Consider the following 27,221-nt stretch of genomic DNA (forward strand, 5'->3'; position numbering starts at 1 on the left):
ACATGGAACAGCATGTCAGGGCTGAGCGTGCGCCTGAAGCCGGTGCCCCTCCAGAGCCTCTCAGAGTTGGAGAGAGTCCGCCTGCAGGAAGTGGCCTTCAGCAGGTTGCTCCAGGACTACGACCTGGGTTGCCAGATCACCATCCCTAAAGGTACTCTACTACTCAGGCCTGGAAGCCATCTAACAGTCAGCCACTATCTCCTGATTCCTCCCTTCAGACTCCCATACAGTGAGCAAAGCTATTTGTTGCCAGGCCCTTGGCGAGAAGTTCTTGTTACAACATGTCTAAATATTACTCAACAGACACTAACACCAAAACAGAATGTAATGTATAATTTCTAGTTAATCCTGCATGTTTAGTGTTGGTATAAGACAGAAATTTGTAAAACCATTTTTTACCCAATTTATTCTGTGTATTCAATTACTTTTTGTATAGAAGAAGGTAATTTGAAAGTACTGTATGTAGCTAGAAGTATATATTTTTCAACAGTCTTGCCGTGGTGTGAGGTTGTATGTGTTCAACTCCTGGTCTGTTTCTTGTCAGCCGGGCCCTCTCACAGATAGGGTTGCAAAGGGAGGGTAGATTACTGGAAACTTTCAAAGTTTACCAGTAATCTACCACAATTTTGGTATCTTTCAAGGATTTTACAGATATACGATCTCAATTTGATCACTCTTTTGTTGCTGAGCAGGAAATGCAAACCTGTAGTGTATTCAACGTTTAAACTGGTGTTCGTGAGAGTCTCAGCTTTCCACAGAGGGGTCATATTAGTGTGTAGGCCAAACCGTTCGGACGCTACAGATGTTTTTGTGAGAAGACCGATTTTCAGGATGTCTCATGGTCTGACAAACACCGCTCTAGCTCTGCCACCTTTCACCGCAGAGGCGGCAGGGCGATGTCAGCGGATGTGGTGGATTGAGACGCAGCCCATGCAAAGAACCAGATATCTCTAGTTTAAGCAGACAGATTTTTATGTGGATTTTTGTATTATGTTAATTAGATTTCCACGGGGGCACGGAAATTGTAGGCCAAGGGTTAAAAAGGCTTCTAAAGTTTGTCATTTCCACTATAAAATGCCAGACTTGATTGTCCCTAAAGAAAAATATATCAACCCTACAAAAAATGTCCATTACTTATAATTTGATTTGATTTATTAGGCTCCCCATTAGCTGACGCCAATGGTGACGGCTAGTCTTACTGGGGTCTGACACATAACGTAAAAGATATAACAGACAAAATAATTTACAATTTACATAGATTTTTAAATATTAACATGTAGTGTGTGTGTGCATCTATCAGTTACATATACATGTCCGTACATACACACAACAAGTAGGTCACATGGGGGAGAGGCGTTGTGCTGTGAGGTGTTGCTGCAGGATTATTTTCCTTCTGTAGCAAACTGGCTCAAATGAAGATCCTAACACTGTATGTAATATATCACAATATATCTAGTGGCTCATTTGAATAGTTGAGATGATCCCAGGGGTCTGTAATAATCCTCTGTGTGGCCTTATCACATGTGGTTTATCACATGATTATGAAATAAAAAAATAGAATGAAAAATGTAAACCATTGGTGTTTAATAAAAGTTTCAGCACGAAATAAACTTTTTTTTCCTTCTTTATTTTTACAAACTTAAATCTATTTTACTATGTCAGTATGTATTTGTGGTTTATGTTTTGTTGTCAAACTGATGGCAGTTGTGAAAAAAATACAATAGTTGGAAGAGTTAATTGAAAATAATACCATAAGATTATTTTTACATTCATTTGGCTATTTTCTCTTGAACCTATGATCTATCTACTAGAAACTCATGGACAATATGGACACAGATATAACAAATGAACACTATATTTTTACATAAATTACCAAAGATACGATAGATTTTCTGTTAATTACCAGAATTACTGAAGTTTCTGTTAACTTTGGCAAATTACCAGTAGCTTTGCAACCATAGCAACAAATATAAACTGTTGGAAAAACACATTAAATGTAATTTGAAAAGTAGCAGACTTTAAAATCACCCTGTCTACATATGGATAGAGTTAGGTAAGACAGTAAAGGCAGGCATGTTTTTGTGTGGAAAGTCACGTATGACCTCCATAGTGCTATTGAGAGAAGACTATTAATTAGGATTCACATACCACATTTTAAATATGACATGATTTATGCTAGGGTTGTCTGTTTAAGGGGATTTTGAAGCCTCTTTCAGATTGTGATGAGATACATTGGTATATGGAAATGTAATATTGAGTCACGAAGTGACATGTTACAAGTATGGTAATATCTGGTAGAATGTTAGGAAGTCTTGCGTAACATCTGTGTTCTTTCTTTTCTTAGATGGTCAAAAGCATAAGAAGTCACTCAGGAGGAAGTTGGATTCATTGGCCAAAGAGAAGAGTAAGGAAAAAGGTACTTTCCGACCCAGTGAAGATTAACATGGCTCCTTTTAGTTCAAGGCTGTGGGATAGTCACTGAGTCCTGTATACCTTTCCCACTGGTAAAAAAACTGGTTGAATCAACATTGTTTCCACGTAATTTCAATATGGAAAACTGATTGGATTTGCAAAAAGTCATCGACGTAAAGGAATTGTATCTCTTTTTCACCCAACTCTTAACCTAAATCCAATGACAGTGACATGTTTTGTTGATTTCACATTGAATTCACATTATGTAAATGTCATGTTCACATTATGTGATTTCACAAATGTGAATCCAAACTAGACATTCAACTGACTTCTGTTCCCAGTGGGTTGTTGTTGTCCAGCTGGGATCTGTTTTCTCACACTTTGGCCTGGCCAGCCGTTGACAGTGGAAAACTCACTCTCTGATCCATTTCACTGGAGTTCACTGGAGCAGGCATTCTCAGCTGTTTCTACCTGCCGAGCTCTCAGGGAAAATATACAGTAGAAGGGGCTTCTTCAATAATTGCACTGTCGACTGCTGCCCTGCCCCCTGCAACAATGTTCATTCACAGGAATGTGAGTTCTCTCTGTCGGCTGCGCGGTCAAGGAAATAACAAAAACAATCTTGAGAGGTGGCTCAGTCATCACAGCCTATCCTCGGGCATGGCCAACCCTATCCAACTCTCACTCTCTTTTCCTTTTCTCTCCGTGTTTAAAGAGAAGAATCCCTATCTATGTGTCCCCTGACAGGATAGTGGATACATAGTGGGGATATTGTTTAGATTAAACACTACATTTCCCCAAGAACCTATAGTGTCATTTTTTTTTCTTCAATTAGAGTTCCTATGGGACATTTAAAGAAGGCAAAAAAGCAGGCATGGTTTATAGTCATGCAGGCTTTTTGACAAGTACAGTTACAGTAGATGTTACTTCATAATCCCCATAAGGTAGATGTTGCTTTGTTTTCCCCTTCCAAATGGCTCATTCATCCCCCCTCTTCTCCCCTGTAACTATTCCCCAGGTCGTTGCTGTAAATGACAATGTGTTCTCAGTCAACTTACCTGGTAAAGTAAGGGTTAAATAAAATAAAATACTGTGAAGCAAGTGTATGGATTTATGATTGAATTGAAGCTAATGATGAAGATTAACTTTTGTTTTTCTGTCCCTCCCTTGCACCACAGAGTCTATGCCCCAGGCATTCGGTATAACGCTGTCGAAGGTGATCTCTAACGACCGTGCCCAGAAGCAGCGTCAGGAGCTCCAGACCCAGCGAGAGGAGCACCGTGACGCCATTGACCTGGTGTCCTCTCTTTTGCACCTCACCTCCCGGAGAAGCACTAAGGACAAGGAGCTGTCCAGCAGCAACTCCTCCCTCAGCTCCAACTCCGAAACGCCCAATGAGTCCCCTTTGCCCAACACGCCTGAGGCACCACCACGCACACACAGGAGGGTAGGTTTTACATGTGTGGGCTGTTCTCACAAACCCATATCAGAAGCCTGAATGTATTCTGTTACACACCCAGATATGCAGGTTCTGCCCTAGCCTTTTGGGGGCCCTAAGCAAGATTTGGTTGAGGGGCCCACCTACCTTGCTGGCAAAACATTTTAGTGGGCCACTGTTGATGGCGACAGAAAAATGTGTTTGTTTTTAAAGTACATTTTCTGCATTTCTATACATTTTGCAATGGGGCATAGAGAAAATGTTGCAGTTTAAAGCACATTTTCTGCAATTCTACTCATTTTGCCATAGGGCGGAGAATGTGCAGTTTTACAGCTAATTTCCTGAAATTGTACACATTTTCCATGACTTATTTTCCATGACTACCATAATACAATATATGAGTGAGAGTGAGTGAGTGACAAACAACATTTATGTAAGCCCCCTGGAGGTCAGGGTTCCTGCGTCCCTGGTTAGTAATTCGGCCAGGATTAGTACAAGTTTAGATAGCTGGCTAGCAGGGGTGGGCTCAATTCAGAATTTTGGAATTCAGTCTCATTCAACCCATGAGTTGAAATTCGAATTGATTTGGCCACACGTGACATGATGTAGAATCTGAATTTTTGTTTGATTGACAGGAAGTACAATTTAATGCAGTGCAATTCAAAGAAATTCCACTCAGTCATAGAACATGAGAGTTTCCTTGAACATGACAGGTCACACTTTCAGACACCAAAGAATATATAACTTTTCTCTGAAAACAATGTTCATATACTCTTTTAATCTTAGTGCTTAGAATAGCCTATTATATTTCCACCAACCATTTAATTTGTTTTTGCTTCTTTTTGAAGGCTTCAGGGTCAACTTCAGGGTTAAACTAATACATTCTGGGAAATTTGGTGTTTTCCACATATTGAACTAAATTTATGTGATTAATGAAATATAATAACCACAACTTATAACAACTTTTTATTTCATGTAAAAAAAAAAATGTTTCAACAATATTTGATATGCATGTATTTAATGAAATGTTTGATGTTTTATTTACAAAACATTAGGAACACCTTCCTAATATTGAGTTGAACCACCTTTTGCCCTCAGAACAACCTCAATTAATTGCGTTCTACAGGGATGCTGGCCCATGTTGACTCCAATGCTTCCCACAGTTGTGTCAAGTTGGCTGGATGTATTTGGGTGGTGGACCATTCTTTATACACACGGGAAACTGTTGAGAGTGAAAAACCCAGCAGCGTTATAGTTCTTGCCACACTGAAACCGGTATGCCTGGCACCTACTACCATACCCCGTTCAAAGGAACATAAATATTTTGTCTTGCATTCACCCTCTGAATGGCACACATACACAATCCATGTCTCAATTGTCTCAAGGCTTAAAAATCCTTCTTTAACTTGTCTCCTCTACTTCATCTACACGGATTGAAGTGGATTTAACAGGTGACATCAATAAGGGATCATAGCTTTAACCTGGATTCACCTGGTCAGTCTATGTCATGGAAAAAGCAGGTAGTCCTAATGTTTTGTACACTGAGTGTATATTTGTATATAATACACCTAATACAGAATAGAAGAGGCATTTGAATACCACTGAATTCAATTCTATTTACTTTAATAAAATTTGAAAAGCAATTCTGTATCCAGTTTACTACTTAAATTCAAGAATTGAATTGGAATTTATGAGGCTTACAACTTGAGGGGCAAAGGTAGAAATACTGTTGGCCATTCTCCCACTTCACTTCACTATGCTTTCCACTGTATATAATCCAGCTTTCTATGCCATGTACTTGATGCTATGCTAGCCGCCGTATGCTATCCATCACCTCTCCATATGTCGGTACTGTTCTCACTCCAAGGGTTTTAACCAAAATTATTGTCCAATTGTTTTGTTCTGAACAGAACCCCCAAAAATGTTTTGTTCCATTCCACTGTTCCGGCCAGCAAAATAAAGTTCTGAACCGGTTAAAATCTTTTAGGCCCACAGAATTATGCCTTCGAAGGAGCAGCTTTTCTGAAGGAACTTTAAATGTTGTTGAACTTCAGAGAGATGGCCTAACTAACGTTGGACCAGAGCTAGCCCTTGATCATGACTCTCCATTCCATTATATTACACATAATGCCGCCTAGACATTGAGAGCTAGACCAAAGCTAGCTGACAAGCTTTTGTGTGCAGAGCAGCACCAAAATGAAAATAAAATCACATCTTATCTTTTGTAGTTAATACATTCAATGTGAAACGTGATAATTATAGTATCCTTAACTAGCATTGAAAAAGTTCATAATTGTTCTCTAATTAAAAATCTCTCTCCCTAATTTCTGAATCAGGCCTGTAACTTCAGAAGACTATGCATGCTTCAGAGGGAGGGAGAGGGGCAGATAGCCAACACACAGCATCTGTCATTTTGTCTTTGATTGACATGCTTCAGTTATATTTTCAGGATGACATTTTTAAAGTTCTAAATGTCATCCTGAAATATAGCTGAAGCATTTAAAATGTCATCCTGAAATATAGCTGAAGCATGTCAATCAAAGACAAAATGACAGATACTGGCAAGTGGCAAAGATTTTCAGCTGGCAGGCAGGCAGACACTAGAATAAGTTTCTGAGTGACAGTGAGGGCTTTACATAGGCGCTTTGTAGCATTTTTTGTGGGACTGGAAAACAATGCCCAGAACGTTAAAGAACGTTATTAACCAGTTCCTATGCTTTTAATATAATGGTTCGGTTCCGGAACAGTATAGATCCCTTTCGTTCTCTGTTGTGGTTCTGTTCGTCGAAAATGTTTGTTATTTTACGGTTTTCGTCTCTGTTCCCTGAACCGGTTCCAACCCCTGACTCACTCAACCCTGTGTCTGTGTGTGTCTGGCAAGGGAGGAATGTCTGTGGATTGCATCACTGACCTGGATGACAACCAGTCTCGTCTGCTGGAGGCCCTGCAGCTGTCCCTGCCAGCCGAGACATCCAGCAACAAGAAGAAGCAGAGGGACAAGAATCTCAGCCTCAACCACATCTTTCGACAGGTGCCCAGGGTAGTGGAGAGCTGCTGCCTGCACCTGGAGAAACATGGTACATATACTGCAGTCGTTCTTACGCATATTGTGCCCCAATTCAGAGTTAAGTCAGGCAACTCAGACGTTCATGTAAATCATTCACTGAAGACGATATGATTTGCAGAGGATTTAATCGTGACTGGATTTATCTACACCCTTTCCCTGTTGTTACAGCAAATTTGTCCTCTATTTTGCCATTTAATTTAGGTCTACAGACTATTGGCATTTTCCGTGTAGGGAGCTCAAAGAAGAGGGTACGGCAGGTAAGGTTTCACTGGAAAATGCTGATTGACAAGTAGATGAGTGTGCATTAAACACACTATGATATTCGTAGTATGTTTCTAGTGTTAAACTGTGGTGGATGTTGTGTTGCGTCGTGTTGTTGTCTTCAGCTGAGAGAGGAATGTGACCAGGGTGTGGAGATCCAACTGGATGAGGAGCACAGTGTCCATGATGTGGCCGCGCTGCTCAAGGAGTTCCTGAGGGACATGTCTGATCCCCTACTGACCAGGGAGCTCTACACCGCCTTCATCAACACCATGTGTGAGGAACACACACACAACCTTGCCTGGCTACACATCACATACTCACATGTTGCTAAACCCACACTACAAACCTCATACCACACATAACACACAATCTCACCGCCACACTTCACATAGCCTTCATCAACACCATGTGTGAACCTTGTATTTTATTTATAATTTTGCACTGTCTCTATGCACACTCAAGCACACTGACACTCTAACACACACATAACATGAACACACATTTATACTGACTCTACACGCACACACACACACACACACAATCACATACATAATTTACACTGCTGCCACTCTGTTTATCATATCCTGATGCCTAATCATCTTACCCCTATATATATATCTCCCTCTATCACTCCAGTGTCCCTGCATATTGTAAATGTGGTATTGGAACTGACCCTGTATATAGCTTCTTATTTTCTCCTGTTACTCCTATTTCTTATGTTATTTATTGTGTGTTTTTGTTCTACCTTATGTTATTTTTAGTGCTACATTGATATTGATTACTGCATTGTTGGGTTTGGAGCTTGCAAGAAAGGCATTTCACTGTGCTTGTGCACATGACATTAACCCATTTAATCCCACATTTTCCCAGACAAGAAAATATCTAAATCATTAGTAACCCTTTGAAATAATCAATCATTATTTTTTTGAAATTTTCATGGAAAAGTAGGTGAGATATTGTGATGTATTCTGAATTAACATATTTCTCCTATGCAGTCATCAACATTCTTATATATCCCGGCCCACTTATGAATTGCTTACATCCATGCCAGCAATAGTATCGGATTATGCTCTCATCCACTGACAGCCATTCCTGAAATGGCATGACTTTGTGTGACTGATTGAGCTCAGAGAAGATGAGCCTAACCTTAAAAAATGTGGCGTCAGTGATCTTTGTGTTGTCAACCACATGAACTGAGGCCATTATTTCATCAAAGCGATTTCTCCGCATTGCTTCTGCAATGCTTTCATTGTGTACATCACTGTCAAGTGACCAGTACATGTGTCTTCTAGGAACAGAGCTGTACCCAGATGTGACAAGGATCCCATAGAATGTAAGGAGCTCATCCATACTCAGATACAGTTGCTTGTCCTTGGTCTGGGTGGAGTAGAGGTTGGACATTTCAATGGTGATCTCTCTTAGGCTGGGTGGATACATTAGTAGGAAAACATCCATTGGGTTGGGGGAGCTTTGTTTTACACATTCTGCAGCATTTGGGCTGAATAATATGTGTTTTGGAATCACAGCGGAGGCAGGCCTCTTCGATTGTTTGAACACTCCATCTTTATTGTTGACCACCTGCAGCTTTGCCCTTGGCTCTTCTGGCCTGCCCCTGTGGCTTGTAGAGGCCCTTGGCTCTTCTGTCTGGACCCCCTGCGGATAGAGGCCCCTGGCTCTTCATTATCAATAGTGGAGGGGTGTGTGTGGGGGGAGGGTGGGGGTAGGTCATCATCACTGATAACATTGTTCCTGTCATGATCTGTTTTCATAGGTTAAGCATATGCATTCAACAGCCTGGCTGGCAAATGGCCTGTCTCCCCCTCATAGTCCATATCTGACCCATCGCTTTCACAATCACTGAGGACAGCATCTTCCTCATTTTGAGGGATAACTGCAATGTTGCATGCCTTGTCTGGGCAGTCACCTAGATCCAACATATCCAGAACTTGACTCAAAGTGAAACTAAAAGAAAGAACAGAGTAGGAAGTTAGGTAGAACAAGAACTATGTCTGTGTATAAGTATGTGTATACCTAGATGCCCTGTGTTATCCCGCCGGTCACTATTGTTGCCGTCAACATGTTTACACATTCTATGACCACACTGAACAAAGTTGAGTAATTGCAAATGCATATATAAATACTAGACACCTTAAAGATGTGTACCAAAAATCTTTGTCCTATCTTTATGTTAACATACTTTACTAACCTTTTGTTTGGGAGCTTTGATGCAGCCATCCTCTTCTCATGGTGCAACCAGGAAGTAAACAGCCTTGGTCATGTGACAATTTACACTAAACATGTGACACTGCACATATTTCATTGAGACCCTTTATCATGTCAATATTTGCTATAAATGCATTGATACATCATTCAGTAACATTTTTAGAGCCTTATAACTGAAAACGTTCTTTATGGTCACTATTGTGACTGATGGGATTAAATAGGTTAAAACTTGAACAGCCCACGCTGGCCCCATATCCCACATTCATGTACACTACATCCACTACAGTGTATAACTCAAATGCTTTGCCACACTCTCAGCACAACACTTCTCATAGCATTCATCAACTCCATGTGGGAAGGGTGTACAGTAACTCCTACAATACTTAAGTTTGTTAATAAAAAAGCTAATATTTTGCTCAGCTAATTCCTACACATCTCTATCGTTAAGCGAGTTCAAATTGTTCTGTAGCTGTAAGAATGAGAGTGAATTGTGATGAGGTTTATCGTGTCCTCCTCTGCAGTACTGGACCATTCAGACCAGGAGATCACCATGCAGCTGCTGATGTACCTGCTCCCACCCTGCAACAGTGACACCCTGCAACGCCTCCTGGAGTTCCTGGCCACGGTGGCCGCCCATGCCAAGGACAGCCAGGACAGGGACGGGCTGGAGGTAAGGGCAGGTACGAGCAGGATATGACAGAGCAGGACAGGGCAGGACAGGAGGACAGAACAGGGCAAGACAGGGCAGGACAGGAGGGCAGGACAGGACAGGAACGCTGGTTGGGATATCAGTAGTCTAATAAAATGGCTCAAATTTACTGTACTTTTCTGCCTTCGTCTGGAATAAACTTTCATGGATGAATGTTGTAGTAGTACATCCAATGTTGGGTATTTGATATCCATGACAAGGTCATAGTCATCTTTTGAAATACTGGCAGCATTTTACATTACAGCACGGAATACATGGTTAATTAACATGCAGTAGTAGTACTTCTGCCATCCGAAACTAGAGCAGAGTGGAGTAAATGTTGAGGATCCATTGACATTCTGATTCGGATTGACAGACATGGCTTTATTCATGTTGACAGGGCAGGTTAAGTGCAAATTCATTCCCACACTCCTTTCAGTTTGTGATTATGTGTACACATTTGGGTGAGACAGGAGAAGCCTTCAAGTCAGCCATGTGCATGAATTGTGTTCCTTTGCTACCACAATCATCACTTATAAAACTGTGGTTATTCTTCATTCAACTTAAAGACTTAAAAGTCATCTGAGTTTTTTTATTCATCGTCACCTTAAATAATCTTTCAAATTTACGTCCATCAATGTAACTTTCAGTATAATCCTGAAATGTTTCCTGTAATCGCAAAAGGTCAGAGGAAAATTCCTTGCAATCACGCACCAAGGCCTGTGAGTTTTGAGGCTGAGGGGCTGCTGGTCAGACCGCCAGAATAAAATAAATTTAAACTTCTTCATCCTGTTATCACTGGGTATTTCGTGACGATGCATAACAGCTTTAATCCTCCCGAGCAGAAGGAGCTTAGGTATGCCAGCACAGTTAGGAGAGCTTCCCAGAAAGGTGTGTGTGTGTGTGTGCGTGTGTGCGTGCGTGCGTGTCCATGCTCATCTTTTTAGTGTTTTAGTGTCAAATCCAGCATTGTCCACTTCAGATCACAGGGAACAAGATGACATCGCTCAACCTGGCCACCGTCTTTGGGCCGAACCTTCTACACATGCAAAAGAGCTTGGACAAGGAGTTTGCTGTGCAGAGTTTTGCCCGTGCCGAGGAGAGTACAGCCATCATAGGCGTGGTACAGAGGATGATCAACACATACGAGACCCTCTTCATGGTAAGCTATCACTTATGGAAAACACTAGAACATGGTGCCAATGGACGGAAAAAAAGCTTTTATCACAGTAGATAGAGGACAGAATAAAAAATTGACACAGCTGACAAACAATTTAACTCTCTTAGTCACTGGTCCCCATTCCAGGAAGAATTGTGTTTAGGGGAATTCTCAAGCTTAATAGAGTGGCTCCATCTAATGAAATGTAAACATGACATTTATACATTTTCGAGAAGACTTAAGCCTCGTTAAACCAAGCCCCAGTACAGAGAGGCTAATGAACTCGTGCCATTGTTTTTCACTCCTGTACGTGTCCTTGTAATGTCTAAGAAAAGGATAAACAAACACTTTTTGGAACATGGATTATTTTTTTAATTAAAACATTATTTGATAAAATATTGAATTTAGCCTTTCCTACTCATAGAAACGCATTGAATAACACATGCCTAAATGTCAAAAAATAAATCATAAAGTTTTGACGTGTCTGTCCTATCTAGAAGATATAAGAAAGCTCAGGAAATGTTTTTATTTGTATCTCAAAACTACCTCCATAAATCCATTAATTTGTATAGGTTACCTTCAGACGGGTCCCATCACACTTGTGGGGGTCATAGAGCATAACACCATCATGTTCGTGAGAGTCTCATCATTCCATTGAGTGGTCATATTAGTTTGTAGGCCAAACCGTTCGGACGCTATAGACATTTTCGTGAGAAGACCAATTTCAGGGATGTCTCATGGTCTGACAAACACCGTTGTAGCTCAGCCAGCTTCCACCGCAGATGCAGAAGGCCGACATGGGTGGATGCGGTGGATTGAGACGCAGCCCATGCAAAAAGCTGATATCTCTAGTTTAAACTGACAGATTTTGATGGGGATTTTTTTATTATGTTACTTAGATAGACAGGTATAGACTCTGACGGAATATTATTACAGTCTCTTTTCGGACCAAGCTCTATTTTTCTTAAAGAGGCAATCCGCAAAATCTGAGGGATGGACCTGGAGAAATGTAAACACTCTTAAATTCATAAACAGAGCAAGGATTGACCATCCAAGATATACAAATTATAGTTTTTGTATATTTTGAGGCAATAAATAGTATTTGTTTAAATGTACAATGTTTAAAAACATTGGAGTAAAATAAGTTTATATTTTAGTTTCTGATAGGGTACAACAGTTGTATTTAGCTCATGATGCATTTATAAGTTTAACCTAGCTCTATTTTTCTTAACCTTAGTCTGTAGGACCTTCCAACACAAAACCATGTTAGCCCTTATACAACATTCCCTTGGCCATTGTTTAATCTAAGCTATAATATAAAATGAGCATGCGTTAACATATGGTACAGTAGCTTTAAACTGTACATGAACCGCTGTAAATCTTGAGCGATATTATCAGTCTCTTGACACATCGTCCGTAGGAGACATTCTTGCATCAGTTCTTGTAATTTAGTGTTTCAGAGTACATATTTACCATGCATTCGGAAAGATTTCATACCCCTTGACTTATCCACATTTTGTTACGTTGCAGCCTTATTCTAAAATGGATAACATTTTTTTCCCCCCTCATCAATCTACACACAATACCCCATAATGACAAAGCAAAAACAGGTTTTTAGAAATATTTGCTAATTAATACAAAACTGAAATATCACATTTACTTAAGTATTCAGACCATTTAGTCAGTACTTTGTTGTAGCACCTTTGGCAGCGATTACAGCCTCGAGTCTTCTTGGGTATGACGCTACAAGCTTGGCACACATGTATTTGGGGAGTTTCTCCCATTCTCTTCTGCAGATCCTCTCAAGCTCTGTCACGTTGGATGGGGAGCATCGCTGCATAGCCATTTTCAAGTCTCTCCAGATATGTTTGATCGGGTTCAAGTCCGGGCACTGATTGGGCCACTCAAAGACATTCAGAGACTTGTCCCGAAGCCACTACTGCATTGTCTTGCCTGTATGCTTAAAGACATCCTGTTGGAAGGTGCACCTTCACCCCAGTCTGAGGTCCTGAGCGCCCTAGAGCAGATTTTCATCTAGGATGCTGCCACCACCATGCTTCACCGTAGGGATGGTGCCAGGTTTCCTCTAGACGTGACGCTTGGCATTCAGGCCAAAGTGTTCAATCTTGGTTTCATCAGACCAGAGAATCTTGTTTCTCGTGGTCTGAGAGTCTTTAGATGCCGTTTGGCAAACTCAAAGTGGGATTTCATGCCTTTTACTGAGGAGTGGCTTCCGTCTGGCCACTCTACCATAACAGCCTGATTGGTGGAGTGCTGCAGCGATGGTTGTCCTTCTGGAAGGTTCTCCCATCTCCACAGAGGAACTCTAGAGCTCTGTCAGAGTGACCATCGGGTTCTTGGTCACCTCCATGACCAAGGCATTTCTCCCCCGATTGCTCAGTTTGGCCGGGTGGCCAGCTCTATGAAGAGTCTTGGTGCTTCCAAACTTCTTCCATTTAAGAATGATGGAGGCCACTGTGTTTTTGGGGACCTTCAATGATGCAGAAATATTTTGGTACCTTTCCCTAGATCTGTGTCTCGACACAATCCTTTCTCTGAGCTCTACGGACAATTCCTTCGATCTGATGACTTGGTTTTGCTCTGACATGCACTGTCAACCATGGGACCTCATATAGACAGGTGTGTGCCTTTCCAAATCATGTCCAATCAATTGAAATTTTCTACAATCAAGTTGTAGATACATCTCAAGGATGATCAATGGAAACATGATGCATCTGAGCTCAGTTTCGAGTCTCATAGCAAAGGGTCTGAATACTTATGTAAATTAGGTATTTCTGTTTTTTTATTCTTTATACAATTGCAAACATTTCTACAGACCTGTTTTCACTTTGTCATTATGGGGTATTGTGTGTAGACTGATGAGGAATCTTTAAAAAAAAATCAATTTTAGAATAAGGCTGAAACGTAACAATTGTGGAAAAAGTCAAGGGGTCTGAGTACTTTCCGAATGCACTGTACATTATTGTGTCAATATCTGGCTCAAAAGTTGGCCTACATCTGAGCAGCTGATGATTTCTTGAGGGAGTTACTGTACATATCCAGTTTAAGCTAACACAGAATGAGATGGATGTACCAACTCAGTTAAATTCAGACGTCCAGTTAAAGATGTTGTATTTCTGGCCCTCCCAGGTGCCTCCTGACCTGCAGAATGAGGTTCTAATGAGTCTGCTGGAGACGGATCCTGATGTGGTGGATTACCTACTGCGGAGGAAGGCTTCTCAGTACTCGTGAGTGTGTGGCCTTCTGTGTGCTTAGATATGGACTTGCTGCTGCAGGGCCACCAGCAAACGTGTGGCGAGCAGGCATTTGCCCCTGCACTTTTCAATTTGGGGGGTGACGGGGCAGTGCCCTACCACTTTTGATTTGTTTTAATATTTTGGGGGGACAAAAAGTGTTGAAAACAGAGACAAAGTAGACCAACAGTTTTTTAGACTGACTTGCCTTGCCTCTTCATCAATTCTCGCACTATGGCCTTCTGAACAGAGTGCTGTGTTTGTGTGTGAGTGTGAGTGTGTGTCTTGACCAATCCGATTCAGGAAAATTGCAGGTAGGGCACAGCACATGTCTATAGAAACCAGTGCGCGACGTCATGAGCTCTGCTGGTCAGCTATTGTGTAATAACCTAGCGTGCCAAAAGCCCCGGTCTACCCTAGAAAGCCTATGTAAATTGCAATCGTCAGAAAAACATTTCAACAGCCGTTTTGGCTCTAAAATTGGTTTATTATGATCAAGTTCGATCCCCACTGTGAATTCTTTTGAATTTCACTAAACAAATTGAGATATCTAATGAAATAGTGATCCATTCTGACAGTTGTCGTCACACAGGACCACGTGCTGAAACAGACCAAACACGGGCCAGCAGGCTGCGAGGACGCTCCCAGTTGACTCTCTCAGGCAGCATAAAAACGACTACATCGACCATGATCCATTGCTAGTTACGGCGTCTTTCCCCATGATTCTTGTTGCCATTCAGCCCCATTCAGCAATATGGCGAGCTTCAAATTCTTCCAGCTTCATGCGCCATCGGGAGTTTTCCATAGGAATACGTGAATGATGTCAGCGCTATCACTATCTACTTATTTTAATGTCTATAGTCCTGTCCCATCTGGCTAGTGAAAACAAAGTGGTAACACTATGTATTTATAGTCTAACTATTTTTTTTACTTCCTCCCCGTTGTTTAATTAAGAGACCGACCATTTACCACCTTCTGCGTGTAAACAGCTATTTTCACATTTTATTTTCCCACCTTATGTTGCATCCCTGTGCAGGCACATACATCTGTAATTAAAAAGCTACAGGTGTATTAACACAGTCTAGCCTACAGTATGTCATCACTATTTGTTGATTTGAATAATTCCAGTCAATAATTTTGGATTAAAAAAGGCATCGGTAGCCTAGCCGACCGGAGTTTGAATTTAAACCAAATTTGATCACATTCACATTTTCTCTTATCAGAAATAAATGGTCTGCTACATCGGACATGTTACTTTTGCCAAGCGTGAGACGCTCATATTAATTTCCACAAAATCTGGGCTTCTGCTGCTCGAGTGTGAAATTACGCTCTGGTTCTATTTTCAAGATTTCGACACGCAACTCAGGCATATACACTAGAGAAGGCTGTGCGTGGTGAAACAATGGGTTCCTATTCATTTTCAATAGAAGGAAAGCAGGGGAGAGCAGTGTGGGTGGGACCGTTGGGCGATGCGAGCATGGGCGAGGGAGCTGAACAGGGCCGCACTAAAGTTGGGCAAAGCTTAACTTAATGCAAATCTTCTGCGATATCGTGGTGCGAGGAACCAATCGAAGCTCAACATACTGTAGTTTCCAACCCCTACTAGATTGGTTGACAAACATACTGTAGCTTCCAATCCCTACTGGATTGGTTTACATTGGCTGTTGATACGTAGCACTACTTAGCATGCCTGCTAGCTTTTTAGCACCCACATGAGGGTAAAGCTAGCGTGGCCTGTACAGTTACCGCTATATAGAGTATCTCAGTCTGGAGTAAAAGGATAAAGTGGCTCGCGCTCAGCTCGCCCAGACCAAAAGTTACACTTCCAGTGTAGCAGGTAAAACTATGAACTTGTTTTGAGACACCCCATCTCAAATTATTTTCAGTTTGGTTGATTTCAGTTTAAAAATACCCTGCATAATGGGACAGCCACAGAGCATGCTCAACTTGCCCAACTCCATAATTGCCATATAATATTTCACTTGAACAATGGGAATGAACCCCAAAGAGACGTTTTAGACTACACCTATTGGAATTCCTTACAACTTTGTTGTTTTCAGTAAAAAAACAAACACTTGGAGCAACTTTAGAGCCGGCTCAACTTGGCCGTCTGCTCAGTTCACTTGCCCCGGGCAATAGGGCAACCCTTAAAGGGGAATGGAAACACTTTAGGAAGTAAAGCTAAGCAAAGAAATGTATTTCATCCACTAATACTAAACATGTGCATTTAACATAGAAACATCTCTATTTTGGGGATTTTTATTTAAAAAAAAGTTTATTAGAGGTATGTGTAGAGCTCTTGAATTGCCCCTATTAATGACTGACGCCAGTGTGCCATTGGCAGGCTTGAGCAAATTGTGAGTTTTAGTGCGGGACTGAAAGTGAATGAATGCTGCCACCGGGAGGCGCTTCGCCTCTACTGGACCTAAAAGTTCTCACAACTTTGTCATTGAGATCAGGATAACAATAGTAAGGTAAGAAACTGTTTACAATTTGTTTTTATGTGGGTAATTATAATCTGTACATTTTCAAGTATGTTTTCCGATTGATGAAATTAATCTGTGAAATGAACTTCTGATACAAGCCGAGTAGTCAGTCAGCCAAAAACGAGACAACCTAGCTAGCTAGCCTACATGATTTAGCTCATCTCTTGTCTTGTCTTTTTTATTTAAATTTTATTTTATACAGTAACTGTACAAAATAAAATGCTTAAAGACCATTTGTCATTGGTATTAGCTAAGAGCTCAAATGAACTGGCTAGTGTCTGATTCAGTTTGTGTCTACCACAGCCAAGAGACGGCTGCTGCAGGATTGTTATTTTACTAGTAAAATGTATGATAACCATATAATTATTAGCTAGCTAGCTAGATAACTAGCTACATAGCTAGATATCTCATTAGGTGTCTGTTTATATGTGATATGATTCCTAAAAATAGTAAGCAAGAATTAATGTAACCTAAGCCTGAAGCCTAACCCTTATGATTATAGTTAGCTAATATCTATGACTGGTATTCATCCTGGTCTAGCTGGTAACTTTTAATTAATGTACGTAGTGCCATAATTTCCTATGACTGAAACCATCTTCTGGACATCAGAACTGCGATCACTGACGTTGATTTGGACGAAAATGTCTACTTTAACAAGTCGGCAGCTCTGGACATTCTGCTTACTCCGGACCAGGCCCTAATCCCCTGGACTCGAAAGAAGAAGTGGCTGCGAAAGAGAGACAGGCAAGCTGGCATCCTGACGAAACAACATCAGCAACCAAATAGACCGCCATTGCCCTCTGGTCTGTTGGCGAACCTGCAAGAACAAACTGGATTAGCTCCATTCGAGACTATCCTATTAACGGGACCTAAAAAACTATAATATTCATTGTTTCTCAGAGTCGTGATTGAATGCGGACATACAGTTCAAGTCGGAAGTTTACATACACTGAGGTTGGAGTCATTACAACTCCACCACTCCACACATTTCTTGTTAACAAACTATAGTTTTGGCAAGTCGTACACACATATAAACACCATGGGACCACACAGCCGTCATACCGCTCAGGCAGGAGATGCATTCTGTCTCCTAGAGATGAACGTACTTTGGTGCGAAAAGTTCTGTTTGACCATCGTTATGTTTGGAGGAAAAAGGGGGAGGCTTGCAAGCCGAAGAACACCATCCCAACCGTGAAGCACGGGGGTGACAGCATCATGTTGTGGGGTTGCTTTGCTGCAGGAGGGACTGGTGCACTTCACAAAATAGATGGCATCATGAGGGAGGAAAATTATGTGGATATATTGAAGCAACATCTCAAGACATCAGTCAGGAGGTTAAACCTTGGTCGCAAATGGGTCTTCCAAATGGACATTGACCCCCAATCATACTCCCAAAGTTGTGGCAAAATGGCTTAAGGACAACAAAGTCAAGGTATTGGAGTGGCCATCACAAAGCCCTGACCTCAATCCTGTAGAAAATTTGTGGGAAGAACTGAAAAAGTGTGTGCGAGCAAGGAGACCTACAAACCTGACTCAGTTACACCAGCTCTGTCAGGAGGAATGGGCCAAAATTCACCCAACTTATTGTGGGAAGCTTGTGGAAGGCTACCGGAAACATTTGACCCAAGTTAAACAATTTAAAGGCAATGCTACCAAATACTAATTGAGTGTATGTTAACTTCTGACCCACTGGGAATGTGATGAAAAATATTAAAGCTGAAATAAATAATTCACACTATTATTCTGACATTTCACATTCTTAAAATAAAGTGGTGATCCTAACTGACCTAAGACAGAGCATTTTTATTAGGATTAAATGTCAGGAATTGTGAAAAACTGAGCTTAAATGTATTTGGCTAATGTGTATGCAAACTTCCCACTTCAACTCTAGATATAAATCTTCCTGGTTCTTCTATTCATCGTCAAGACCGATCTCTAATGTTACGGAAATCTCTAGTTTTTGCTCACCTGTGTTAGAGTACTGTATGCTAAGATGCATAACATACTATTTACCAGTAGAGTTTTTATGCTAAGCTATAGGACTGTTTTGCTAGCACAGACTGGAATATTTTCCGTGATTCGTCAGATAACAATAAGGAGTTTACCACATCAGTCACCAGCTTCGTTAATAAGTGCGTTGACAATGTCATCCCCACAGTGACCATACATATGTACCAGGGTTTCCGTTAACCGGTAATAGGCGACTTTTGCTCAAAAATAAATAGAGACACAGACAAATTGTCCAATTGGACCCACTCCAATATGCATACCGCCTCAACAGATCCACAGATGACACAATCTCTATTGCACTCCACACTGCCCTCACCTACCTGGACAAAAGGAATACCTATGTAAGAATGCTGTTCATTGACTACAGCTCAACATTCAACACCATAGTCCCCTCCAAGCTCATCGCCAAGCTTAGGACCTTTATCTTTAATTCTGTAAAAGAACCCATAAGTAAGCATTTCACTGTTAGTCTACAGCTGTTGTTAATGAGGCATGTGACAAATCAAATTTAATTGGGATTTGTTTTATAATAATCTCTCTCTCTCTCTCTCCCTCTGTCTGTAGGACACTGGTGGACTGTCAATTCTCAGACACTGTAGGCATGTCACCTGTGCACCAGACAGTCAATAGAAGCTGTCCCCATGGTATCAATGACAGCCAGTGGCTGGAGAGATTGGACATCATGCTGCTGAGGCTGAAGACAAGGTTGAGGGACAATCACACCCTCACAGTCTAGTTGAGCCTAGGTGAACTTCAATTTACTGGAGGAATAATAAATTGTTGTCTTTGTTACAGGGAAGATAGAAAGGAGGATATGACGTGCTAAGTTTGTGTTGTACTAGAATGCTAGGGAAAGCCGTTATGCATCCTAGGGCACCGAATTTGTGTTAGGTTGTGGTATTTCAGTGAGTGTGACTCATAGTAGAGGGACTCCTAGTCTTCACCCAGTTGCTCAGATTAGCCATGTTTTCATCCACAGGAATGTAAAAAGGAAGTTTCAGTACAATTTTATAAATGGCGACAGGTAATTTGTCTGTTCTACATTGTGGGATTTTTTTCTGTCGGTAAAATATATTAAGCGAGGCCTCTTGAGTGGCGCAGCGGTCTAAGGCACTGCATCGCAGTGCTTGAGGCGTCACTACAGCCCCGGGTTCGATCCCAGGCTGTGTCACAGCCGGCTGTGATCGGGAGACCCATGAGTCGGCACACAATTGGCCCAGCGTCGTCTGGGTTAGGGGAGGGTTTGGCCGGCCGGGATTACCTTGTCCCATTTTGCTGTAGTGACTCCTCCGGGCGGGCTTCAGTCACCAGTTGTGCGGTGTCTCCTCTGACACTTTGGTGCGGCTGGCTTCCGGGTTAAGCAAGCAGTGTGTCAAGAAGCAGTGCGGCTTGGCAGGGTTGTGTTTCGGAGGATTGTGTTTCGGAGGACGCATGGCTCTCGACCTTCACCTCTCCCGAGTCCGTACAGGAGTTGCAGTGATGAGACAAGACTGTAACTACCAATTGGATATCACAAAATTGGGGTAAAACAAATTATAATGCAAGAAATGGTGTTGGAAAATGTGCAAATATTGATATAATAACCATCACTTCAAGACTAGAATTGATACGTATATACTGTATTCTAGTCAAGACTCATCCTGTATAACTACACCTTTGATATTCATATACTATCCATATTTTCTATAAATAGCATTTTATACATATACATGTATATACACTACCGTTCAAAAGTTTGGGGTCACTTAGAAATGTCCTTGTTTTTGAAAGAAAAGCAACATTTTTGTCTATTAAAATAACATCAAATTGATCATAAATACAATGTAGACATTGTTAATGTTGTAAATGACTATTGTAGATGGAAACAACAGATTTTTTATGGAATATCTACATAGGCGTACAGAGGCCCATTATCAGCAACCATCACTCCTGTGTTCCAATGGCACGTTGTGTTAGCTAATCCAAGTTTATCATTTTGAAAGGCTAATTGATCATTAGAAAACCCTTTTGCAATTATGTTAGCACAGCTGGAAACTGTTGTGCTGATTAAAGTAGCAATACAACTGGCCTTCTATAGACTAGTTGAGTATCTGGAGCATCATCATTTGTGGGTTCGATTACAGGCTCAAAATGGCCAGAAACAAAGAACTTTCTTTTGAAACTAGTCAGTCTATTCTTGTTCTGAGAAATTAAGGCTATTCCATGTGAGAAATTGCCAAGAAACTGAAGATCTCATACAACGCTGTGTACTACTCCCTTCACAGAACAGCGCAAACTGGCACTAACCAGAATAGAAAGAGGAGTGGGAGGCCCCGGTGCACAACTGAGCAAGAGGACAATTAGAGTGTCTAGTTTGAGAAAGAGACGCCACACAAGTTCTCAACTGGCAGCTTCATTAAATAGTACCCGCAAAACACCACTCTCAACATCAACAGTGAAAAGGCAACTCCGGGATGCTGGGTTTTCTAATGATCAATTAGCCTTTCTGTCACGTTTGTCGTATGAATCGGACCAAGGCGCAGCGTTGTATGCGTACATTCTATATTTATTAAAAGAATAAACACTGAACAAACTAACAAAACAGCAAAACGAACCGTGAGGCTAATATGAATAGTGCAGACAGGAAACTGAACATAGAACAAGAACCCACGAACACCAAAGGGAAAATGGCTACCTAAATATGATCCCCAATCAGAGACAACAATAAACAGCTGCCTCTGATTGGGAACCATATCAGGCCACCATAGACATACAAATCACCTAGACCTACAAAAACCCTAGACATACAAAAAACCCTAGACAATACAAAAACTAACGTACCAACCCTAGTCACACCCTGACCTAACCAAAATATAAAGAAAACAAAGATATCTCAGGTCAGGGCGTGACAGTACCCCCCCCCCCAAAGGTGCGGACTCCCGGACGCAAACCTGAACCTATAGGGGAGGGTCCGGGTGGGCATCTACCCTCAGTGGCGGCTCCGGTTCTGGACGCAGCCCCCCCTCTCTTTACGCTGATCCCTCTGCCTTTGTGTAACCGGACCGCGGATCATCGCCGGAGAATCAGGACTGCGGATCATCGCCGGAGGCCCCGGACTGGGGACCGTCGCCGGAGGCCCCGGACTGGGGACCGTCGCCGGAGGCCCCGGACTGGGGACCGTCGCCGGAGGCCCCGGACTGGGGACCGTCGCCGGAGGCCCCGGACTGGGGACCGTCGCCGGAGGCCCCGGACTGGGGACCGTCGCCGGAGGCCCCGGACTGGGGACCGTCGCCGGAAGCTCCGGACTGGGGACCGTCGCCGGAAGCTCCGGACTGGGGACCGTCGCCGGAAGCTCCGGACTGGGGACCGTCGCCGGAAGCTCCGGACTGGGGACCGTCGCCGGAAGCGCACTGGACTGTGGAAGCGCACTGGAAGCCTGATGCGTGGTGCCGGAACTGGTGGTACCGGGCTGAGGACACATACCTCAGGGCGAGTGCGGGGAAGAGGCACAGGACGTACTGGACTGTGGAGACACACTGGAGATCTGATGCGTGGTGCCGGCACTGGTGGTACCGGGCTGGGGACACGCACCTCAGGGCGAGTGCGGAGAGGAGGCACAGGACGTACTGGACTGTGGAGGCGCACTGGGGATCTGGAGCGTAGAGCTGGCACAATGCGTCCTGGCTGGATGCTCACTTGAGCCCGGCAAGTGCGGGGCGCTAGCACAGGACGCACTGGGCTGTGCAGACGCACCGGAGACACAGTATGCAGAGCCGACGCAGGATATCCTGGTCCAAGGAGGTGTACTGGAGACCAGGAGCGCTGAGCCGGCACCATCCATCCTGGCTGGATACCCATTCTAGCCCGGCAAATGCGAGGAGCTGGAATAGAGCGCACCGGGCTATGAATGCGAACTGGAGACACCGTGCGCATCTCTGCATGACACGGTGCCTGACCAGTTACACGCTCCCCACGGTAAGCACGAGGAGTTGGCTCAGGTCTCCAACCTGACTCAGCCAATCTCCTCGTGTGCCCCCCAATTTCTTTTTTATTGAGGCTGCCTCTCGGGCTTCCGTGCTAACCGTGTCCCCTCGTATCGTCGCCTTTCCTCCTGCGCTATCTCCACCTGCTTCCATGGTAGGCGATCCTCTCCTGACAATATTTCCTCCCACGTCCAGGATCCTTTACCATCCAAAATCTCGTCCCATGTCCATGATGTCTGCTCCTTCTGAACACGCTGCTTGGTCCTTTTATGGTGGGTTCTTCTGTCACGTTCGTCGTATGAATCGGACCAAGGCGCAGCGTTGTATGCGTACATTCTATATTTATTAAAAGAATAAACACTGAATAAACTAACAAAACAACAAAACGAACCATGAAGCTAATATGAATAGTGCAGACAGGCAACTAAACATAGAACAAGAACCCACAAACACCAAAGGGAAAATGGCTACCTAAATATGATCCCCAATCAGAGACAACGATAAACAGCTTCCTCTGATTGGGGACCATATCAGGCCACCATAGACATACAAATCACCTAGACCTACAAAAACCCTAGACATACAAAAAACCCTAGACAATAAAAAAACTAACGTACCCTCCCTCGTCACACCCTGACCTAACCAAAATATAAAGAAAACAGAGATATCTCAGGTCAGGGCGTGACACTTTCAAAATGCTAAACTTGGATTAGCTAACACAATGTGCCATTGGAACACAGGAGTGATGGTTGCTGATAATGGGCCTCTGTACGCCTATGTAGATATTCCTTTAAAAAAAAAAAAAATCTGCCACAATGTTTCCAGTCGTTTACAACATTAACAATGTCTACACTGTATTTCTGATCAATTTGATGTTATTTTAATGTACAAAACATGTGCTTTTCAATCCTAAACAAGGACATTTCTAAGTGACCCCAAACTTTTGAATGGTAGTGTATATTTATATTCCAGATTCTGACATTGCTTGTTCTGATATTTCTTAATTTTTATTTTGGGGATTTGTGTGTATTGTTCCTTTTGCAAGACTGGAGACTTTGCAATTCGGAACTCCCAATTTCTAACACGTATGGACCCAGAACCTAGTCATGCAGCTGATCAAATGATGCCAAATTAAGATTTTAGTTTTGGGTTAACTAAGATTACACTGCTCTAAGGAGTGAATGGAATCCACACTTTGATTTTGGTAGAAAAGTCACTGACGAGAAAGCTTAAGTTAGCATTTCAGACAAAAAAAACAGTTTGTATTCAGCATAGAGTGTGTCTGAAGTTATACATCAACCTATTACAACAGTGTAACTGTTTTGTAATAAAATGTTTTAAACATCCTCTGTATTGTGTGCTTATTGTTTATCCATTGATACTGTATGTTCTAGATGCCATTTGAGACCTTAAGGAGCATCAGGTACTGCTGGAATGTCTACCAATGCCATGTGCTCCTTTTTGTGAGAAATTACACTGGTCACTCCAAACATTTATAACGTATTTTGAAAGTATAAATAGCCCACACTTTAGATGAGACCGCACACAAATATTTGTTTTATAAAGGCCTATATTAAACATCTTATGAATGATCTTATAAATCATTATTAAATACTTTGAAAGTTGTTTATAAATGTCTGACTAAATAAGTTAATAACATGTACAAATGTGTGAGTAATGATTAATACATTGAATACATGATTTACTAATCAATTATAATTGTTTTATTATGTGGAACTACAAATGTTCCCTACTTATCTGTACATTATGGCATACTTTGTAACTAGGGCGCAGATTCTTCTTCATAATGGCTCTCTCCTCTTTCCAATAGTGGTCCAGGCCTGCTGATGATTGAGGATCCCTTCTCTCTGAGTGAGAGGCGCTGCTCCAGTGACTCCAACAAGGCCTCCAGTGCGGATGTGTCCCCCTATGAAATCAACTCTCCAGTGCTGTCGGAGCGCTTGCTCTCCCAGGACCAGGGGGACAGCAGCCCCCTCTCTGACAGGCTCTTCAAGGTCTCCGAGCAGTACACACTGGTGGGCCACGTCAAAGGTTGTCCCAGCGACAGCTACAGTACCACTCACCATCCACAGGCAAAGGGGAAAAGGAAAGGGAAAGGGGGATATACCTAGTCAGTTGTACAACTGAATGCATTCAGCTGAAATGTGTCTTCCGACATTTAACCCAACCCCTCTGAATCAGAGAGGTGCGGAGCTGCCCAATGATCAAGTTGTTGGCCATTTCATCTCTGAAAATACCACTAATACACTGTATTGTATATTGCTGCTTAATATGAAGAATATTTCAGATTTTTCTATTAGACACACCTGACTAACATTTCTGGGGTGCCTGGCATTCCTCTCTAAGGAAAGGGTTTATGGATCATCATATCACTGGTATGTTCATTGTCTTTGAATAGCATGTCTCATTCTTTGTTCTTTGAAACCCTGCAACCTAGAATAAATTACATGTTCACTAGGTGGAGATAAGACTTTGATTATGTGTACATGGTTTCCCCCAGTTTCCCATGGCGACGTTTCAGAATGCAGCTCTTGTGGCTCATTGGAGGGACTCGACGGTCACCAAGGTAACAACAGCAAACAGCGTGTCAGATAATCTTACACCTCAATTGGTATGCCTGAGTGCAGGCCACACCCCCCAGTGACTTGCTGCAGCAGTAGCCCTCTGACGAAGAGAGGGCGGAGATTGGAGGGTACAGACCTGTTATTACTTCACCGACCACCGGGCCAACCAGGGGGCTGCAGCCCAGAGGACATTGCGCTAATGGGCGGAATGGGACAGCCTGCCAGTCCCTCCCTCAGAGGCAGGCCTGGCGGCAGGGTGGATGGAAGGCCTCCCCCTTCCTACTCTGGACCGCTCAGAGGAACTTCTCCACACCTTCCCTCTGCCCTTCCACGCACCAGCCTAGGTGTGTGACCCACCCAGAATCCACAACTGCCCCCCCCAGGGCAGCAGCAGCCCTGGGCCCCAGACTGTGGCCCCTACGACCCCCTCCTCTGGTCCTCTGGAAGGGAAGGTGTCAGGCAGCCCAGAGTTGCAGAAGGAGATGTGGCAGATAGGGCAGCTCCTATCAGCAGACAATACACTCTACCAGAGACACTGGTGTGATGTTTATACGCACTCGCTCAAACTACTTTGTCCTTCTCTAAATTGTAGGTTCAATTTACTGAGATGTGCCAATTGTCTGTGAGTAAATGTTGTTATTTCACTCTTGATGTGTCTTACAGTTTTCATATTTCAGAAGTCTGACTCCAACATTTTGCCACTAAGACAGTACCTCAACAGAGACACAAATTAGCATCACTGACATGTGACTATCTGAATATTGTTTACCCATAGTAACTAAATACTACATTTTCTTTCCTTTATGTTTTTTAATTTTATTTCAACTCAGAACAATGATGTGAGAATTAATCTGAATGTATCCTAAACGTATTGGTACTAATAGCCTACATGTAATGTTTGTTTTTGTATTGTAATATCACCCTGTGAGATATAATGCAGATATGTTATAAGCAAAATCAAATACAACTTTCTTAGTGAAACATGACATCAAATTATGTTCGATGCTGTAAGTGTCTTTGTGTTATTTGTATCTTGGTGGAGCTATTGCCGAACAAATGAAAATTGATTGTTTGTGTTTTTTGATAGTGATATTGAACTTAACTGTTTAGGTCACTTGCTTTTTATAACTCATTTTAATGTTTGTGGCCTTCTGCAACTGATTGTAATAGTCATTAATTCATTGACTTGTTCACGCATCCAAATAAAACAGTAACTGTCATCTAACTGTTTTGATTATTTGAAGGGAAAATGAAACTGGACGATACAGAACATTATGAATGTAATTCCACAATACGGAGTACAGAAAAAGAGAAAAGCATCACTCAGTTTGTGCTTGAATGCCACTGTCATGAAATGTACCAAGTTTGTTTGTTTTATTCTTCTCCCCTATAATTTGTTTTATAGCTTTTGAGGGGAAATGAAGGTACTGTACTAAGATATAAATATGGTCATGACTTTCACTGAGTTTTTTCGTTGTTATTTGCTGGGAAATATTGTTTGTTTGTCCTGACCAAACGTTATGCCTTAGTAACAACTACAGTATTGTCTCTGAGATGGCTAGTCATGCTAGTAAGACTTGTTCATGTTCACTTTGACTTAACATTACGTTGCTAATGCTAATAGTCATGCTAGTAAGACTTGTTCATGTTCACTTTGACTTAACATTACGTTG

At 42.2% G+C, this 27,221-nt stretch overlaps 1 protein-coding gene across 1 annotated transcript; it reads left to right on the forward strand.

The window, feature by feature from the left end:
- LOC120063812 (rho GTPase-activating protein 6-like) lies at window positions 1-26,736 on the forward strand. Its single transcript, XM_039014122.1, has 10 exons — window positions 1-151; window positions 2,345-2,416; window positions 3,591-3,859; window positions 6,732-6,927; window positions 7,119-7,174; window positions 7,304-7,454; window positions 9,926-10,074; window positions 11,075-11,254; window positions 14,402-14,499; window positions 24,795-26,736. The coding sequence occupies exons 1-10, from the start codon at window positions 13-15 to the stop codon at window positions 25,093-25,095; spliced, it is 1,611 nt and encodes a 536-aa protein (XP_038870050.1). The 5' UTR covers window positions 1-12; the 3' UTR covers window positions 25,096-26,736.
- The last annotated feature ends 485 nt before the right edge of the window (window positions 26,737-27,221 follow it).

The sequence above is a fragment of the Salvelinus namaycush genome, chromosome 19 (genome assembly GCF_016432855.1).
Source record: "Salvelinus namaycush isolate Seneca chromosome 19, SaNama_1.0, whole genome shotgun sequence".
Classification (NCBI taxonomy): Eukaryota; Metazoa; Chordata; class Actinopteri; order Salmoniformes; family Salmonidae; genus Salvelinus; species Salvelinus namaycush.